General features: G+C 37.5%; 1 protein-coding gene across 4 annotated transcripts in view; it reads left to right on the top strand.

Moving 5' to 3' along the window:
- The window catches only part of BRINP3 (BMP/retinoic acid inducible neural specific 3), a 293,883-nt gene extending 273,130 nt beyond the window's left edge, over window positions 1-20,753 (top strand). For all 4 annotated transcript variants that reach the window (XM_037907555.2, XM_007062979.3, XM_037907556.2 and 1 more), the window contains one exon: window positions 19,280-20,753. In XM_037907555.2, the coding sequence (XP_037763483.1) occupies window positions 19,280-20,396 (1,117 nt within the window). In that variant the 3' untranslated portion in view covers window positions 20,397-20,753. The remainder of the gene's footprint in view (window positions 1-19,279) is intronic.
- The last annotated feature ends 1,096 nt before the right edge of the window (window positions 20,754-21,849 follow it).

Genomic DNA, 21,849 nt, shown 5'->3' with positions numbered 1-21,849 from the left:
AAAGGAGGATATTAGGTTGGTTTGACATGATTTGTTCTCAACAAATCCATGTTGACTTATTTTATATTCTTATAGGTGCTTACACATTGAATGATTGATTATTGGCTCCATTATCTTTCAGGGTACCCAGACTATAGAATTGTCCTTATTCCTCTTTTTATAGATAGGTCCTATATTTGCCCTTTTCCAGTCCTCTGGGATCTCTCCCACACTGATAATCTCTAATGACTCAGATTTCTCTACAGCTAGGTCTTAAGTAGTCTAGGATGTATTTCATCAGGCCCTGCTGACCTGAAGACACCTAATTTGTATAAGTAATTCTTAACTTGTTCTTTTCCTATTTTAGCCTTAGATCAAATTTTTTGAGTTCCACAGATTAATTGTGAGTTGTCTGAAAAAGTACAACTCTTGTTTGTATTAAACCTGCTGCCTATTAATTTCATCAGGTGACCCCTGGTTTTTGTATTGTGGAAAAGGGTAAATAACATGTCTCTACTCACTTTTCCCACACCATTCCTGATTTTATAGAGGTCTATCATCTCCCCCCCTTACTTGTCTCTTTTCTAAGCTGTACAGTCCTAATCTTTTTTAGTTTCTCCTTGTATGGAAGCCATTCCATATCCTTGATAATCTCTGTTGCCCTTCTCTGAATCTTTTCCAGTTCCACTAGATCTTTGTGAGATGGGGTAACCACAACTGGACTCAGTATTCAAGGTGTGGGCACATCATGGTTTCTATACCTTTCATTATAGATCCTAACATTCTGTTAGCCTTTTTGACTGTTGCTGTGCATTGAGCTGGAGCTTTTAGAGTACTATCCACAGTGATCCAAGATCTCTTCCTTGAGTGGTAACAGCAAATTTAGTACCCATTGTTTTATATGTGTAGTTGGGATTATTTTTTCCAATGTGTATTACTTTGAATTTATCAATACAAAGACTTAATTATTGTTTTGTAATACCATTAAGGCCACAGGCAAATTAAAGTGGGCATATGTTATGCGGTGAAGTGTAAAGGATTTCAGCAGCACAGAGAAGTTGGGTTGGGGACAGTGGACATAGGGTGGCATGAACATTTGGATAAATATGAAGTTTTTTTATAGGAGAGTATGGAAGGATTTTGGAAGCTGGGAGCGTGGTCAGTTTGAAAAAGTTGTGCAATGACAGTAGGTTCTAGGAAGGGTGGTAGGGACTGCAATCAAGTTGTGGGATAAGGAACTCTGGCTGGAATGAACAGTGGCTGGAGTGAAGGTTGGAAGGATCATCTCACAGGTCTCCAAAACCCCCGCAACCCCTGTGGCTTTCTTCATCTCCAAACCATCCTACCTGTTCATTTGTAGCATCCCTACTCTGATTTACAAATCTTATGCTAAACCTCAGCTAGTGCTTCCCTTTTGAATGGATAAGTAGTATGAGCTCTGGATGTTTTAAATCTCAAATGAGACCAGGATTCAGAGTGTCCTGGAATATCCAACAGTTCAAAGCAGAAGCACTATGCAGGGGCCCAGCTGGCTATGTTTTTGCAGCTGAGATTTACATACACCCAAGTACGGCCCTCTCTTCCAAAAAGCTATTTGGTTATCCCTCAATTAGAAGCAGTTCCACGGGGACAACAAGAGTGGCTGCTGCTGGTCATCCATACACATTTTGTCACCTCTAGTATAACATGAATATGTAGGTATTTTCTGATTACATTCCCTGATTAGCTTAGAAGACATTTATCAGATCCAGTAAGTGCCATTAGCACACTGCTGATTAACATGCTAGAATTTTATTTAAATACCTGCATTTCCTCGATTTTTGAATAAAACTCTGCAGCATGTATCTGTTCCTTTAATTGCCTACGGGGTTGATAATAGGATCCCTAGCCTTGTACCTCTATCCTGCTAATGCAAATTAAACCCAGGTTGTTAATTATCAGATATTACCACCTCCTGGCTGATTTGGAATGAGTTGGTAGTCTCAGTCTAGCTCCTAAAGGACAAACATCCACACCTCAAGTCCACCACCTGATTTATGGGCAATTAATCTCCCTATCAGCAGTTTCAGTGCAGAAACAAAGAACATGGAGATTTCTGTACTCATCTCTTATGGATGTGGTTAAGGCAGATCAAGTTTAGGACATTTTAGAGAAGCTTGTGCTGCAATTGCCTTTGCTGTTCCTGTTCTGTGGATTTATACTCGATTTTAGTCTGCCCTCTCAAAAAATGTAGTAATGGGTGTTTTACTGCCCACCCATTTCTTGTTAAATTGTCTGTTTTTCACTCAGCATCTGCCTCACTGAGCTGCTAGTGAACCATCTGATGTACAGCAGATGTTAAGCACTCAGCAAGCTGGAGAGGGAGGCAAAAGTGTCACATCATGATTAAATACTTGCCACAGCTATTACATACTGTGTTCCATTTTTATGGTTAATATTTGTGTGTGTACTGAGGAAGCATTAAGACCTATTTTGTATTTTACTTAAAATGCTATTGTCCAAATAAATTTATTTTCTGTTTGTATCACTGTCATATAATTAGAAAGTGGTAGCAAGTGGTTATTTTTTTAAGACACAGTAGAGAAATAAATAATTAAGGAAACATTTGATAAGTGTGCAATGGAATATGAATTCACATTCAATCATTTCATTTAGTTGTCACTAAATTGCTAAGTACAAATAGTTAATATTTGTAAATTGCATTGAGACATTTATAAAGATAACTTGAACCAGAATCTCAGCTGGCGATAACTGGTGTAACTTCTTTGACTTCATTGGAATTATCCTGTTTTACACCAGTGAGCATCTGGCCCTTCATCTTTTTGTAGGTCACTCATGAGTTTGGTCAGACATACACTGGTATAGATTCACCATGTGGTTTCCCTGATTGAAATCACTGTAGCACATTGCATAGGACCCCTAGCAACAGAAAGTCCATTTGGAAGTTGACTATGGTGGCACACTCCAGCCAAAACAGCCTAAAAAGATGGTGACACATTTTGAGGAAGGTACCAGTTTAGTGCATCCCTTGCTCATGCTCCATCAGCTGGTCTCCTACTGAGTCCTGACTATGATTTGAAGATATCTTTTCTGGTGCAACCCTCAAGGGAGAGTGACAGTTCAACTATTCCCTGTTCTTGACCAGCAGTGAATCTTTAGTGGGAAGCAGCAATCCTTGCTCTATCTGGCAACTGCAGTTTGTACCTTTCTGGATCACTGTAGCCCAGCATCTTTTTGAAATAGTGTCTAAAACGGAAGGTAAAACCGTACTGTTGTTACTTGCATTGAACACCTACATACAGAAAAAAAATGCATATACATGGACTTTTATATCTACATCATTAGTTTTGTGATTCTGTGCACACAGACAGAAACACACACACAGAAAAAAAAAGGTCAATACTTTTAGAGGCTCTTACTGCTTACCCACTGGACAGAGCCTACATAGTATAGAATCACATTCTATCTGATTACCCACCCAGCTCTCCTAAAGTTTACAATTCAAAATTCATCATCTGCCTCAAGAAAATCTATTCCAGTTGAAAACATGTAAGAAAGATCATCAGATTTTAGAACAGGTTTGTTTTTCAGTCCCCTCTGTTGCAATAATCGAACAAGAGTTACACAGTGAATCAAATACACTGCTACTTTTGGGAAGAAAATAAACAAAAACTGAGCAGAATTTTCTAAAATATTCTGACTGCTAAACAAAACCACAACATGTGTTTAGAATATATGGTTTGTAATCATACCCTAGGTTCAAAAAAGAATTATATAAGTTCCAGGAGGATAGGTTCACCAATGGCTATAGCCAAGATGGACAGGGATGCAACCTTATGCTCCGGGTGTTCCTAAACCTCCATCTGCCAGAAGATGGGACTGGATGACAGGGAATGGATCACTCAAAAGTGCCGTTATGTTTATACCCTGTGAAACACTGGCACTGGCCACCGTTTGAAGACAGGACTTGATGGACCATTGGTAAGGCCAGTATGGCTGTTCTTACATTCTTAATCATTCTGGGGAGACCATCTCCCCAGTTCCAATATACAGGAGGTCTCCTCCATAGAAAGAAGTCAGCTACCTCTGTAGCAACTTTCCCTTTGTCTTCGACTCTGTGGCAGATGCTACAAAGGGATCTCCACTGCAGAGGTGTGGCGAGGAATAGTTCTGGGGAAAAGGCACATTGGCCCTTCTTCTCCAGCGTTGGTAAATCAGCCCAGAAGTTTAAGGCAGACTGGAACCCCCTGTGTACTGTAGGATTCCTCTTTCCCCTTTATTTTGTGATAATTCTGGGGGCAGCAGGACATCCTTAGCAGCGCAGTTCCGGAGCATGAAGATGTGGAGCCAGTGCAGAGTCACAGGGCCTCTGGGCAGATGGCCCTGTGCCTCCTGCTGATACACCCAGAATCACACGCAGATTGTGGGACCCAACACATTTGGTAGGTAACACCTGGCTTCTAGCAAAGGCTCCCTGTCTTGAAAGAACTTTGTTGAGTTTTTCTCCTTCCAGGAAAACTTTACAGGTAGATGCACTGACTCCAAGTTCTTGTTATCCATAGAAGTGTTTATTGCAGGATAGTGCTGAAGCACAGTGCAGGAACAACATAAGAAAGCACTGTGCTGCCCACACTATAGTTTCTCCACAAAGAGGAGAATGCACAAGGCTGAGAATTCTCTAAATCTATTCAAAGAAATATAAAGTTTATTTTTGTAAAAGTGAAGAATTCAGAAGTTGTGTAACAGAAGTAAGTCATTTCTCACGGACTAATGGTTCAGACACATCCTTTCCATAAGGAAATGCCAAAAATACAATTTGTCACAAGCAAATTTAACATTTGAAAGGATTTGTAAACGGTATCAGACATCACAAAGCAAGACTGTATCCGTGTTTCTGGATAAAATAAATGAATTAGTCTGGGCAGGACAGAATGTCATTTGTAGAAGAAATGCTCAATATAATTTAAAACATTTTAATAAAGTGAATTTAGGACTCTTGTTTTTTAAGTAGGATGCAGTAAATAATAGTTCTTGATAATGTTTTATGGCAAACTACCATTTACTCAGGAATGGTCAAATTGGGGAGACTTTATGCATTTGAAGCTTGATCTGAAGTCCATTGAAGTCAGTGGAAAGGTGTCCATTGATTTCAGTAGACTTTGGTCACATCCTATATTGCAGTAGTATTACTTCATCACCTGACTTTCACACTTGAAAACCAAACACACATTACTTCTAAAGTGTGTCTCCAGGTTGAAATAATAATGACAGCCTGTCATAAAAAGTAGTGCAGTGTATTGTAAAGCACTTTCAGTGCTGTCTAATGCACCAGTTATTTTTATAGTAATTATAACTGTTAAGCACTGACAGCATGCTTGGGACAGTACAAGACATAAAGGACCCGAAAGTGGTACTCCTACTCAGTAAGTAAGATAAGTTGGTGAGGGTTCAGACAGCCACCAGAATGATTAAAGGATTATAAGGGTTCAGACAGCCACCAGAATGATTAAAGGATTATAAATAATGCTTTATATTACACTCAAGAAGCTCAATATTTTAGTTTAATTATGGGACAGTTAAGGAGTGACTTGATCAGAGTACCTATATAAGTACCTACATAGGAAACAAATATTTGATAATGGGCTCTTCTATATAGCAAAGATGTAACACAATCAAATGACTGGCCGTTGAACCTAAATAAATTCAGACTGTAAATAAGGCATACATTTAACTGTGAGGGTAATTAACAATTGCAACAATTTACCAATGGTCATGATTGATTCTCCTCACTGGACATTTTTAAAATCAAGCATTTTTTCCCTAAAAGATATACTCTAGGAATTATTTTGGGGGAATTCTGTTGCCTGTGATATACAGGAGGTCAGACTATGTGATTACTATGGTCCCTTCTAGTTTTGGAATCTAGGAATAAGTAGGTCCTCACTTATTGACTAGTCCCATTTTAACCAGTGGGAATGACAGTGTTTACTGAATAAGATGGCACAATTGGTCCAAAAAGCGGACACTCCCTTAGTGATGTGGCCACAGATTTAAAAAAAAAAAAAAAGCTGATGGAAAGCAGTAGTGGGAATGCATTAGTCTTGAGCGGAACAGTAACAGCCTAGTAAACAAACAAACAAAAAAAACAGGTGTGATCTATAGTGTCACCCAAAGAGCTTACAATCTAAGGGTGAATGGGTCAGTTCCCATTGATGTGAATGTGAGTTCTGCTACTGGCGTAAGCGGGGCCAGATTTCACTCCAAAAGATTAATGAAATGGGATATGCTCTGAAGCCACAAGGAACTTTCAGTGGTATGTTTTCCCCATTTCTTGTGGTCATGGCTGAAGATGTGAGTCTGGAATGTGGAGAGAAGTGAGTCTTGAATATGGAGAGGGTAGTGTTTTGGTGAACTGGTCCTGGGAGGACATTCCATGAGGAGTTAGCATCAGTAAATGAAGAGGGGGAATGTGCTTTGAGGCTGGTATCACTGGCAGAGTAAGGGAGGGGACAAGAGACAACCATGCTGGAGCAGAGCTGGGAAGAACTTTGAAGGGTGAAAATATATAAACAATGTAGTTGGACAGGGGAATCCAGTGGAGGGAATCCAGTACAAAGTTCCATTGTCTGAATGGCAGGTAAGGAAAGTAGTTATCTGAGCAAAGTGATACTCCGGTGTGGCTCCATGTGCCAAGTACACTGAACTTCACAGTACGTTCCCACATTCTACCCTTGTAGGATGGCCACAGCAGTATTATTAAAGATGGAAAGGAAATTGGGTCCCATTAAGATCCAAAATGGACAAAAAGCAATTGAAAGACAGTTTATGAGATGTACTTAAATTTCCCCATACAGAGCTGTTCAATTTAACAGTATTTCTGGAAGTGCCCAGTATAACATAGATAGTAATTCTTGACTTGGAATATCAGTCACGTGTGGAAAGTTTTCAATTAATTGAAGAAGCTGTTGTGGGAGTATTAAAAAGGGGTATTAAAAAGTTTAGTGTTTCATAAATATAGTGTTATCATAAACTTGTTTCATTTAGTGAAACAAGGAAAGCATAAAATTTAGATCTTGGATTGCTAATGAGACAAAGACATCTGGGGCCCTGTGAAAGAGTGCACTGTCCACTACTGCATCTTGTCATGGCTGGAAATGAGGACACATGCTCTCTCATCTCTAATGCCCCCTGCCAAAGGTCACTCTGGCTCTGCAGTAATGTCTTTTCCTGTAACTCAGCCATCCAGTAATCCAGGTCATGATTTAAGTCCACCCCTTCCAGGGTAAGTCCAACAAATAAAAGTCCTTACAAAGGGAGCTTTGACCCCAACCCCAGACGCCGTTGTCCTCACACCCTTCTTTCAGGGCTTTCCATCATCCCTATCTCCTTTTCTGGCCTCACACCACCTTGTCAGTGGCTAGTAGGGGAACCCAGTCCCACTCCCCTACACTAGGTTCCAGTCCAGTGACCCTATAACTAGCAACTGAGGACTGCTCCATCCCCAACTAATTTTTTATACTTCTCTGGACTTCTTCCTACCCAACTTTTCTTAACATAGAAAGTCTGTGAGGCAGAATGCCTAACTCTTCTTTCAGGGCTGGAACTATCAAGGTCTACCCCTGATTTACCCCAACAAAATCCCAGCATAAAAATATATAGTTAAACCCACTTCCACTCACCTTGGGCTTGAACTTTCTTCTCTCTTGAGCTTCCTTTACTCTACTTCTCAATCAAACACCTCCCAGGACTCTCCACGGGAAATCTGGTTCCTGCCCTTTTATCAGCCTGCTCCATTCCCAGTGCCTGTCTCTCTCTCCTGGCCTCTTTCAAGAATTCTCTGTTTATGAGAGGATCCCAGGGCCAATTCTCTGCCATGGGCTACCTTCCTGATCTCTCCACTCTCTAATTCCAGAGTGACTGCAGAGGTCCTTCCTCTCTTCCCTGCAGCCACCTTCTTTCTTTTTCTTTTTTTTTCCAGTGGTGAAGCAGATTTAACTGAGTAGTCTGTAGCTGCCAACTATAATTCCTAAATACTTAGCAGTTTATATTCTCTCACTCTGTCCTGAGTCCTTCAGGTAATGTAACAGCATCTTTCTAAAACTATCCCATTTCCCTGACATTTTTACTAAATAACAATGTAACTTTTGTTACCTTAAGCTGTTTGAATTTTTCAGAAAGCTTTTCCCTTTATTTATCAAAGCCCCATACAAGGTGATCAGTTGTATCTTCCACCTTTTAGTGTATACATTGTCTATCATTGTGTCTGTTTATTCAAAACAGATTTTTGTTTAAGGCACAATGTCCAGTTAGTACTCTAAACAACATCTGCTCATTTTTCCAAACCAGTCCCTGAAGTATATTGTTATCTTCAACTCTAGGTCACAATAAAAAAAATATTCTATTTTTCGTTAGTCCATTTATTTATTTATGTATTTATTTATTTATTTATTTTACTGTTACTTTTTTAACATTTTTCTGTACTGGGCTTTTGAATTCCTGTTTACTCCAGGGTATTTCCATGTCAGTGTTTCAATTTCTTGAAGCATTTTTATCTGCTTTGTCCACCATTTCATTCTCTGCTGTTCTAATATACACTAGGGTCCAAGCTAATGCTACAGGTAACCCCATCTGTTATTAGAAATATAATTTCATTGATTAAATCACAACATACTGAGATACCTCTCTTTTATCACCTTAAGGCCTAAGACTGAATTAAAAAAAAGATAGTCACCTATCCTGGTGTACATTCCTGATCTAATTTAATGCTACTGTATTGTTACTAGTTTGTCTGTTGGTACTATTTTAGATGTACTTATTCCACATTTTGATATACAATATGCTGTCCCTGTTCTTCCTGTTTTGTCTCATTTGGCCCCATCTGTCTATATTTGACAGAATTGACTCCACTTTTCATCTATAGACTGGTACACTTCAGTTTTCATACCTACTCTCTCTTTTTTACCCTTAAGTTTATAAATAAATCTAAATCCATGTTTGGACATATGACTTTCCGTCTACATCAAATTTTTGCATGACTAAAAGTTTTTATGCCATTTAGCTCTCCCTCGTCTTTCAACTTCTGCAGCCACATTTAACTTGAATGGCATGCGGAGTTCTAACGTCATGTGTTATAGTTTGCCTATCAAATTCCCAACAATCCTTTTATGTTTGTTTGGTGTTTTCATTATTACAATTCCCATTAATTTTAGCCCAAAAAGTTAGATCCAGTGGTTTCAAGTTCTGATTTTGATGTTGATCCTAAAGCTTGGCAGCCACAACCAATTACCAGCCTGATTATGGCTCTGTATATCAACAGCAATGCTTTCATCTCCATTATCCAATTAGCCCAACAAGACTTTTATGTGGTTTAATCCTTCCTGTATATATATCTTTAACACAGTCTATATGATCTTTCCAAAGTAATTTAGCATCAAATATTACCTCTAGGAATTTAAACCTTTTAACTTTATCTATTTGTTCTCCATACAGATACAGTTTACATTCCTTTGTAACTTTCCTTTTTGTAAAGATCAGTCATTTGGTTTTGGCAATGGAGAACTTGATACCTCATGCACTTCCCTAATCAGAGGTCTCTTGTAATGTTTTATTGATTCTCTTTTCTGCCACCTCAATATTCCTGCTGCTTATCCACAGAGCACAATTATCTGAGAATAGACTGACCCCAGCACTTATTTGTTTTGGGAGATCATTTATCATATTAAATAAGGTCAGGCTAATAATACTTCCCTGTGGTGTACCATTTTTAATCTTAGCTATAGTCAACATAACTTTCCCAACTCCGATCTCCATGGTCCTGTTACTGAAAAAGTCCCTAATTCACCCATATATTCTTCCCCTTATTCCTAAATGTATCTACTTTGTACAAGCCTTCCCTCTATAGCATGTCATATGCCTTGTCAATATCTAGAAAGACAGCGATCATGAAACCTTTGTGATTCATTTTTTGTTTTGTATTTCAATTTCTAATTTATCAATGTGATCAATGGGTGCATTTTACACTCTTAAAACCAGGCTGTACCTTAGATATAACGTCATTGTTTTCCAAATAGATGATGAATCTTGCATTCACCATTCTCTCCATGATTTTACTCAGACAGGACATAAGGTCAATAGATCTATAAACATCCATTTGTGCAGATAATTTGCCTGGTTTTTAAACTGGAATTACTACTACATGTTTACACTCTAGTGGTATCACTCCTCCCCCTCCCATATAGTTTGTTATATAATTCCAAGTGAACCCTCAAACTGCTTTCAAATAGATATTAAAATGTTGCATATATTATTTTTAGCTGGGGACGTATTCTTGCTGTTAGCAATAGCTTTCTCAAGCTCCCATTTACAAAACCATTCATTCAGTATAGTAGCTTCATGTTTACCCTACCTATATAGTAGATCATGATTCTCTTAAATGAATTGTCTTTTAATCTGGGGGAAAAACTGCACTTTGATTTCATTATTACTCACCCCTCAGAAAGTTTCTGCTAAACTTCTGCTGTTTTGTTTTCAGAACTTCTAACTATTGTGTCAGTCCCAAGAAAACAGGGGAAGTTACTACTCTTTGTCTTAATTCTATGCATTCTTCTAATTTGCCTGTATATTTCTGATGTCTTGGTATCTTTATTTATCCACCTACGGTACTTCCTCCACCTGTCCTTCTTTTCTTTCTTTCTTTTTTTAAATAATTATTTCGGCTATTGTCTTACTTCTTCTATATTTCATTGGATCTTTACTATTCATTTTCTGTTTTTCTTTTTATAGGCTTTGTTCCTTTCCTTGATTGCTATTTTGCGGTCCTCATTCTACCATGGAACTGAGGTTTTAGTTTTGGGGTATTTCAGTATCTTAGGTATGGCTACCATAGCTGCTGCTATTAATCCCTGTATTACATTGGCATTGAAATTCTCTATGTCATCATCACTCACACAATGAATATTCACAAATTCAGTAGACTGAGTTGTAAATAGCTCTGAGTTAGCTTTTTTAAAACTCCCAGGATGGTATTTTTCCATTACTTTTCAAGGGCAAGGTAAGGTTGAAGATATGGAGAAATGATCACTCCCCATTCCTTCTTCCCTATTTATTTCCCAGTTGTATCTACTTGCAGTATCTGCTGTTATAATTGCCAGGTCTAAACAAAAAAACTATCTTCTGCTTTAAATCTCTTTTGGGGTGTTGGTGTGCCATTGTTTAAAATCATTAGTTTGTTTTTAATGAAGTTTTCTAAGCATGTGCCATTCTTATCAGTTGTCTTACTGTCCCACAAATTATTATGACTATTTAGGTCACTGCATAAAATATGTGGTCTTTCTAGTAAGTCTGAGCATTCTAATTTCCTACGCAGGTTATAGATATTATAGATCTTTAAAGAAAAAAATCTCTTGTGAATTGGGATTACTTTACCTTCCACATCATTACTTTTTTGTTCTCTACGGCTTTGTAGTTTAGTCTATCCTTTATGAAAGTGCAAATGACTCCTCCTTGTCCTACTTTTCAGTCTTGTCTAAGTAATCTGTAAATTTAAAAGGAAGCTTTTTAACCAACCATGTTTCCTAGAGACATAGGATAGCTGGTTTAGTTTTCATTTCCAGGATGTTTTCTTTTAGTTCTTGCATGTGCTGTAAAACTGTGCACATTCCAACAAAAAGATTGTGATCCCCATAGTAGTCATATTTCACCCTTAACCTAATTTCAAATCACATAAATCTGATCTATTGACAGATTGTTAGTATACAAGATTTTTTCTGCTATCCTTCCTATAATTTTCATTTTTTTCTGATTTTTCCATTTGTGATGTGCAATTTATCATTTATATCATAAATGCAAAAAACTTTTCTTTATTCTTTTTTTTCCCACTACTAGTATACCATCACCTATTCCTTCCAGTTTATGATATTTTATAGAAGGAAGCTGTGTATGCAGTTCCCCTTTTCCTATTCTGATTTTCTCTTCCTTCTCCACCTGATGTTTTGAGAGTCTTACAGCTTCCAGATAAAATGTTAACAGTTTTTGCCTTTTGTATCTCCTTAACTCGTCTTGCCACAATACACCCTCTATATGCTTGACTCTGGTTACCACTGCAGTTGCTACATTTGACCTCCACCCCCCTTCAATGCAATTGTCATAGGAATGCTCTTCCACACATTTATAATATCTCATTTTCACATTAGAAACATTTGCTACATGCCCTTACCATTGGCACTTATAACAGTGTAGGGGTAAGGGAACATGTGGCTTGGCTCTAAAGATCTGAAACCCTAATATTACTTTCTCAGTTAGAGTTCCTTTCTGAAATGTAATCAGGACTGCTATAGATGGCTTGCTTTTTCCTCCTTGTTTACTAATTAGTCACTAACACTTTTTCTTCTCCTACGCTTTCGGTGTTTCATCATTGATCAGTTCTAATGGCACTCCATGTATCACCCGCTTTTTGCAGGGAATATTTTAGTAGCTGGCAATTTATTTTAATTTTCTCAAGCATTTTAGTTTTTAAGAAGTTTAGCATCCTGTTCTTTGTCTGACCATTCAACTAAAAAATCCCCATCTTACAACCTTTTGGCTGTTACTATATCCCCTATGCTTGTTTTGATCTAGTTAGCTGCTTTCACAAACTGAATGGTACCTAATCTTATTGCTTTGGCAAGGGAACTTACAATTTTAACATTTTGGTTTATTTCTTTCCCAAGCTTTGCTTTGTTGCTAATATCATCATGCTCTGATTCTACTCTTTTCTTTTTTTCCCTACTGTGCATCCATTCTCCCTCTCTAACAGAATCTTCTTCAGTTTCTAGAGTGACTTCATTTGGGGTCAGAAAATCTTCCATCATAATCCTGCCAAAAGGACTCTCCACACTCTAGCCGCCAGCCACCTTCTGCTCTCAAATTCCGTAGTTTATAATCCTCTCCCAGACCCCATTCCCAGCTGGGCTTCATCCTCAGTTAAGCCTAGCCCACTCTCCAAGTGCAGCCCAGTATGTTAGTTGTTCTCAGGCCCACTTGAAGACTGTGTGGGATATACACCTTATCACAGGCCTCATCCTGTAAAGTGCTGGTTCCCCCCATTACTGCTTTCAATAGGAGGAGTTGAGGGATCTCAATAATCAGTACAATGCATATAACCAGCCCCTTCAAACTCAAGGGTTCACAAAGCATACAGACATGAAAATCTGTTAGGCAATGCTATCATGGAACTGAAACCGTTTGTATGTTTTTTTCCCCCTAAACATAATTTGTTATACATTTTAAAAATTTCCTAATTATGACTAGAATCTAAATCATTTTTTTTTCCAGATGAGTTATTTAAATGACCATCTCTACTCCTAGAATGAGGACAAAAAATTCAGAATCACTCTCTAAAATGAGTGCAAATTTATGCATTAAGGACTAGTAGGATAAATAAAGTATGGTTACCTCCCTTCCATGTAGATTTTTTTCACTTAATTTATTTCAGTAAAAGTAATATGACAACAGTGAACTAGGAAGTATATTATTACTGCTTAATGCCAACTTTAAAGAGGTAAAGTAATACAAAGCAGTTGGTTTCATTCATGCAAATAACAAAGGAATCATACTGGTAAATATTCTTGGACCATTTGAGAGGTGAGCGGAAACAAGCCTGAGTGCTTGTCTATATCTGAAAGGCGACAGAAAGTAGCTCTGCAGCTCCATTGCTGCAGTGCTTCACTGTAGACAGTACCTATGCTGACAGGAGGGAGTGTCCCATCAGCATAGTTAATCCACCTCCGTGAGAGGCAGTGGGTAGGTCAACAGAAAAATTGTGTCTGTCAACCTAGGACTGTCTATACCAGGAGTTAGGTCGGCATAACTATATCACTCAGAGGTGTGGATTTTTCACATTCCAAAGTGACGTAGTTGGGTTTTTAATGTAGACTAGGCTTCAGTGTAAGGAAAACTAAGAAAGTCCTCTTAGATATCCTTAGATTTACCCACATTCTCTAAGGGTTTGTCTACAAAGCCGACGTTAAAGTGCTGCCCCGGCAGTGCTTTAACTTGGCTGTGTAGTCGCGGCTCCAATGCTGGGAGAGAGCTCTCCCAGTGCTGTGATAAAACCACCTCTGTGAGGGGAATAGCTCCCAGTGCTGGGAGCGTGGCTCCCTGCCCTGTAGCACTATCTACACTGCCACTTTACAGCACTGAAACTTGCATGGCTCCGGGGGGTGTTTTTTCACACCCCCGAGCGAAGAAAGTTTCAGCGCTGTAAGTGGCAGCGTAGACAAGGCCTTCATCTTATTTAGATATTGTAGAAATCTTTAGACTCATACTCACCAAAGAGAAACATGCAGGTCACCCTGTGGCATGTCATTTCTGAATTTGGCCCACTGAGTTTACATTAAAAGGAGTCAACAGGTTTTACTGATATGCCCAAGGGACAGAAGAGAGAAGTTCAGAAAAGAAAGTAACTCACAGGTGAGTGTAAGAGTGTCTGTTAAAAGTAGGCCATGCCCATACTTAGAGCTTTTTTGTGTGTGTTTGTTATGACAACATAGACTCTTCTCCAGTCAATCACACATTTGTGGGTGAGTGCCAATAGGAGTAAAGGTGTCTGAATATAATGGAATCTAAGTTAGCATAACTAATTTATTGCCCCTGAATTTGGCCCACCCCGTTTAGAAGACCTAAGCACTGATGTTTGTTGTTGTTTGGGCTGCATGTTAATATGTAGATAATTCTTTGAAATAGCCAAGAAACAAAATAATAAAGTGATATAACTGTATCTTAAGGTGTCAAAGGGATGCTATCAGGTACAATTAATTATTTTTTAAATCAAATTCCATTAGATTATTAACAATGATATCACTTTTGAAATCTTCACCTAACGTTATTTGTTATGTTAGCTTGCCTTTTGCTTTTTTGTTATTGTGGACAATGAAAACAGGGTAGTGATTTCCCTTTTGTTTATTGTCAATGAGACAATTCCTGCTCATCTCATTCACACAAGCAGTCTCGTTCACTGCAGTGTAATTACATCAGTTAGGAAGGTAAACAGGAGATGACCCACCACCTATTCCATTAGAAGTATTACATTGCTCACACAGGTGCAACTCTTCAGAGTACAGATAAGTTCATAAGACAAAGAAATGCTGAACAAAAAGGTTCAATTGTTAAAAGAAAATATATTGGGGTTTTTTATACATAGTTTCATACGAGCACCTCTCTTGGTCATCACATTTTTGTAAAATACACTTTTAAAATTTCAGATGAATTCTGAGCCACCACTTTTTGTTTGTTTATTTGTTGGCAGCATGAGGAATGCAGAAATGATAGATGATTTATATAAAACGATTGCTAACTCTGAGGTGATTTTAAATTAATATTAGCTCTCTGGAATTAGGATTCCACTCTGTTTTGCATGCACTTATTTTAAGGAATTAGGTGATTAGAGAAGACAGAAGACAAAAAAGTAAAAGATTCATGAGAATTTTCTGACACAAATACACACAATGACTCAAAGCTCTATCTTCTCTTCCTTTTTTCAGTAAAACAATATTCAAAGTTTCAATTACAAATTTTTATTAACATAGATTACCACTCCAATTATCAGAAACTTGTGCCTGAAATTAGGCTCCTAAATCAATACTTAGATGTCCAAAATAATTGGACAGCATGATGATTTATGTGAATAAAATAAGCCAGATTTGGCCTCTATTGCTGATGCCCTAAAACAGAAAAAGGAATCTTTACAATAATTCTGCAAATAACTGTCCTGCCACTTTTCAGAGTAGCAGCCGTGTTAGTCTGTATCCGCAAAAAGAAAAGGAGTACTTGTGGCACCTTAGAGACTAACAAATTTATTTTCAAATCCATGCCTGGGTAATGGAGTTTCTCTTGTGCAAGAAGCTTTTTGTTCACATATTCTTATTTATGAACAAAACTTTTCAAAGAAACTGAACCTTTGTTGGGAACTGATAATGAGGGTTGTGCTGCTAGAATTCACGTTTGTAGATCAGATCAACCCCCATCAGGGTAAGTGCTTAAACTGGATACTGTAATTGTATAGTTCCAGCTGTTACTAGCAGGGCAGGCCTAATTTTTAAAGATTATTTAAAAGTAATGGCATAGTCTAAAGATTTAAAGGGGGAAAAAAATCTCTGGAGTTCCATGTTCTCTATCTTGTAGCTTTTGGAACTCTGGTTAGGATATTTCTCAGATAGGCCCAAGCCATAAAGCTCTAGGAAAAGGCAGTAAGTAGTGAGGGACCTTTGAGATGAGACTTTCAATCCTTCAGACAAGGACAGAATTTTATTAAGAAGATTTATTTCAGTAATGTGGCATCATTAATATAAATTACTATGCATATTCGTACACCATTATTTCCAGTGTAGTTAACGTATAGTAGCAAAGCAAGCAACTCTTTTAGCTTTCACTAATGATACATAAAGGAAGTGCCTTCCAAAGATAGGAACAAAATGGGCAATAATTGGAGCACTATGTATTCTGTGATTCCATATCCATGTAATTTTCCACAGGAAATTTGCCCCCATCCCGCACCTCTCTTTGGTGAAGAACAGTATTTCCAAATCTTAGCTTTCATTTAAACAAACATTGTTAGCCTTCTGCTGCAGGACAAAATGCTGCACTACATGATTTGCCCAGTCTAACACAGAAAGTATATACTTGAGATGGGAATTGAAGCCAGAAGTTGAGATTGGAACTGAAGTCCCCATCTGTTGCCTTAACAACAAGGCCATCCTTTCTCTCTACTATAGGACCTCTCTTTAATTTGGGATACTTGAAAAGATGTATACCGATTTGTTATCTCCAATTTTAAATGTTATAATGCCCAAATATTTAAAATAAGCTCATTTGTGTCTATCAGTATGAGGAGCCATATGATATCTCAGTAGTTCTGTTCCAGCAGAAACTGGAGACTATAATTGAGAAGTTAAAACTAGAACTGGCAGGGAATTTTTGACAGAAATTTTTTGGGTAGAAAATGCTTATTCCTCTTAACTGAAACTTAGCAGGAAACTGTGAGTTTTGAGCAATTTCTTGTTTAAAAAAATGGAAAAAAGTTTCAAAATTATCCAAATCTTGAAATTTAAGTTAATTATAGTAAAAAAGCTCAACATTGAAACAAAGCATTTTGAAATTATCAAAATAAAATATTTTGATTGACCCTTAACCAAATTATTTTTGGATTGTCAGTTTCTGAAAATTGTTGAGATTTATATTTTTTGTCTTAATTTGGGACAGGAGGTTTAAAATAACCAATCTTTTCCCAATACAAAAAAGCCATGTCCCACCCAGCTCTAGTTGTAAATATGTCACAAAGCTACTCAAGGCTTTTGTAATGTTTACTTTTGAAACAGTCAGATAATACATACTATGAAGCAGTAATAATTAGAGCTGGTTATGAATTTTCCATTAAAATATATCTGCGTGAAAATTTCAATTTTGCCATTTTTTTAACTTTTCAGGTAAATATTTAAACAAAATATTTAATTTCATATCTGGCTGAGCCAAATCAGAACATTGTGGTTTGTTACATCAAATCAAAATATTTAGTTTTGGGTCAATTTGACAATAATCTGTGTCCACCTGAGCTGCCATGATGTCTTATGGGAGCTGTAGTTTAGATATCTCATGCTCCCATTTTCCTTTACAGATTGAGCTCCTTGGCTGGACTACATTCCCCATGGTGCACCACAGTCTTACCTCTGATTGGACTGCCACAGTGCTTCATGATGATGCATTATGGGAGATATTTTCTGGCTGTGTACCCAGCTCATAGGGTAGAATGGGGGACAAAAGGAACCTTAAATATAATTTTCATGAGGCACCATAGCAACACAGGCAGACACAGATTAATGGTGAATGTACCCGAAACCTGAACATTTTAATTTGGTTCAATAAACCAAAATGTTTTGATTCAGGTTAATCAAAACTACAGCTTCCCTGAGGTACCACTGCAGTCCACATAGACACCGTTCAATTTTTAACTAAGCCAAACAAACCATTTTGCCTTTCCAAATTGAATTATTTTGTAACTTTCCATTCCATGCAAAGTTTCATTATTTTCACTTTTTGTCTTGATTTGGACAATAACAAATGCCATAATATTGGAATTTTCTGCAAGATGGAAATTCCAGTTTTTGACCAGCTCTAATAATAACATTCTTGCTTAATGTCTGCTTTCAACTAGATACAAAGCACAATGAATGCACTTTAGTCAACCATGTTTTTATTTTTTTAAAAATATGTTTCGTGCACAAAGAGTTGTTATTCATGTAAAATATTGATATGCAATAAATGACACACAAAAAGAAAAAAGATCAAATAGCAAGGGTACAGGTTAACTTGTTTTTACTGTTTCAGACTGACACTTTTACAAAGCCAAATTTTGAGATCATATATGTTTGCAGTGTTAATGTTTATTTTATAGTTATGGGGAGAAACAAATTGTACAACATCTTTATCAACATTAGAAGAATGGAATTTGACATAGCAGCAACCAAAATGTGTTCTTCAAGCAATGCATCAATAAAACTAGCAAGCACAAAAGCTGAAAAATAGAAAAACAATGCAGATTATTTTTGCTCTGAGCCATTTCCAGATTCTGTTCGGTCATATTGTCTTTCTCTTGGAAACTGTCCCTTACCAGTCCAGTCAGGGGAAAATGAAAGACATATTCACCCATGCTTAACAGTAGGAGTATACTGGTAGACGTGACTCAAATAATTCAGTCTGAATCTATTTTAATGTTTTCTCTTACCTGGTATTCCAGCTAAACATTTGGTCTCTAAAGCTCACTATCTGTAAATCACAGTACAAGAACAAGAAAGTTCAAAATATCATGTAAACCTCCAAAGACTGTGTAACAAAGATGAAAGATGGTACACATCCACCCATACAAATAACAACTTAACTAGTAAAATAGCACCAAAATAAATAAATAAATAAATAAAAATCCAGCCTGGATAGAGTACTAAAATGAAGTCAGATGCAGAAAATTAGCTATTTACTTGACAGGGTTTCTTAGCAATGATGTGCAGTGAATAGAAAATATAAACCAATTGTCTTGTTACACCACTGAGTTTATGAGGTAACATTCCTTTGTGATTTTTCATTATACTGGAAATTTATATATTCATTGATGTCATCATCTGACATTTTAGAGATGTTTATACTGTCTGAATTTGCTGCCAATATCAGTTTTCTTTGTCTCTTTCAAAGTGAAAAAATACAAGGTTGTATTGATTGAATTCTGACACCTTCTTTGTATTATTAATTATTATTGTTATTATTTTTATCTTTACAGATCGTCAATCTACTGGCTAAACCGCATCCAGTCCTTTCTGTACTGCAATGAAAATGGTCTTCTGGGAAGCTTTTCTGAAGAGACTCATTCGTGCACCTGCCCTAATGATCAGGTAGCCTGCAATGGGTTCCTTCCCTGCATTGTGGGAGATGGCTCTGCATGCTTGACCTGTGCACCTGACAACCGCACCCGCTGTGGGAACTGTAATACTGGATACATGCTGAGCCAAGGGCTTTGCAAGCCTGAAGTGGCAGACTCCACAGAGCACTACATTGGGTTTGAGACAGATCTTCAGGACCTGGAGATGAAGTATTTATTGCAAAAAACAGACCGGAGGATTGAAGTCCATGCCATTTTCATCAGCAATGACATGCGCCTCAATAGCTGGTTCGATCCCTCCTGGCGCAAACGGATGCTCCTTACCCTTAAGAGTAACAAGTACAAGTCTAGCTTGGTCCATATGATACTGGGTATCTCTCTTCAAATTTGCCTAACAAAAAACAGCACCTTGGAACCTGTTCTAGCTGTTTATGTCAACCCTTTTGGAGGCAGCCACTCTGAAAGCTGGTTCATGCCTGTGAATGAAAACAGTTTCCCAGACTGGGAGCGGACTAAGCTGGACTTACCTCTTCAGTGTTATAACTGGACGCTGACTCTAGGCAACAAGTGGAAGACATTTTTTGAAACAGTACATATCTACTTGAGGAGTCGAATTAAGTCAAATGGTCCCAATGGCAATGAAAGCATCTACTACGAACCCCTGGAATTTATCGATCCTTCACGTAACCTAGGCTACATGAAAATCAACAACATCCAAGTGTTTGGCTACAGCATGCACTTTGACCCTGAAGCAATTCGGGACTTAATTTTGCAGCTGGACTACCCCTATACTCAGGGATCACAGGACTCAGCACTTTTGCAGCTATTAGAGATACGGGACCGTGTAAATAAACTCTCCCCGCCTGGCCAGCGTCGTCTAGACCTGTTCTCTTGCTTGCTACGTCATAGACTCAAACTATCTACCAGTGAGGTGGTGAGGATTCAATCCGCTTTGCAGGCCTTTAATGCCAAATTACCAAACACAGTGGATTATGACACAACCAAATTATGTAGTTAACCATCAATGTGAAGCACAATACAAAACCTTGAAGGAGTTTTTACAGTGCTTTTGTGGAACAGTTTATGTTTGGAAGAGTAAATTTAAATTGTCTTTTCAATATCTGTCTTATATCAGTCAATACCATTGGATGGCAATTTACACACATGAACTTGCTGACAATGAATATATTATACCTGCAGTTTTGGTTTATGAATGAAATAAATACTGACACCAGTCTAGAAGACATTCTACTTTTTACAATAAATTTCATTTGTAATTTTATATGTTCCGTGGCAATGCTTTTGTGCATTACATCCTCTAGAGGGAACATAAAACGATACCAATAAAATTTTGTAGCTGAACAGTTATTAAAAAGAAATGCTGTGGGATTCTTTTTTTCCTCCACAAAATAAGTAATATTCTTCATATACTTTTGTGTGTGCAGTGTATTAGAGGCGTGGGTGGGGAGGAGATAGTCACACATTATTTTTCTATAAATCCTAGAAAAGCCAAAAAAATAGGAATCTTATATTATTCGTATGAGACACAAATCCAAATGTTCATGTCAAGGCAAATTGACATCTGTTGTTGATGGCTCACTTGTCCCTGCACCTGGGAGACTTGCTAAGGGCATGACTTTTTCAAGATACTGTACCACAGCATACAGATTCCCAGAGCTGTAGTAGCGTCCATTTTAGAATGGACAGGATGCTAGTACTGGTGTCCTGTGGGATACAAAGTAATGAAAGGTTGCCTTGGTTACAGTATATGAGCACATGAAAGGCGAGCTATCTTACTAATATCCAGTAGTTTACAGCAGATAAATCCCTTTCCACTGAGAACAGGTTTAGTCTCCATAATTATTTGATTTACATGATTGCTTCCATATTTATTGAAGAATATGTAGAGAAAGACCACTAAAAGAAATGTCATATTGCATGCCCCACCCCTTGCTCATATATATCCTGTATGCATGATACCCTCTGTGCAGATAGACCGATATAGATGGATCTAGATAAATACAGAAAAAATATAGATATACATTATATCTATACACACACACATACATACACACATACAGAGAATACAGATAGCGTATGTGTATATATATAAACTATAAAAGCTAAATAACTTCCTTGAGACTCCCTGCTACATAGTTTCAACATAGGTGATTTTTTCCAAAGAACCAAAAAGATCTTTTCCTGTGATAGAATCATGCCTCCTACTTCATGTCTGTGCAGGATTCTCTTGTAGTTCAGCAATTTGGAACAAAATAAGCATTTTTTTTTTGTAAATGTATCTAACTACCTGGCTGAAATCTAGTTTAATGAGGAGAAAGTATATATGATTACCCTGTTACTTTGTATATTACTGTTACAGGTGTCAGAGTAGCAGCCGTGTTAGTATTCGCAAAAAAAAAGGAGTACTTGTGGCACCTTAGAGACTAACAAATTTATTTGAGCATAAGCTT

The sequence above is a fragment of the Chelonia mydas genome, chromosome 8, assembly GCF_015237465.2.
Source record: "Chelonia mydas isolate rCheMyd1 chromosome 8, rCheMyd1.pri.v2, whole genome shotgun sequence".
Taxonomy (NCBI): Eukaryota; Metazoa; Chordata; order Testudines; family Cheloniidae; genus Chelonia; species Chelonia mydas.
Note: the sequence above shows the minus strand (reverse complement) of the source record. Positions and strands in the feature narration are given on the sequence as shown.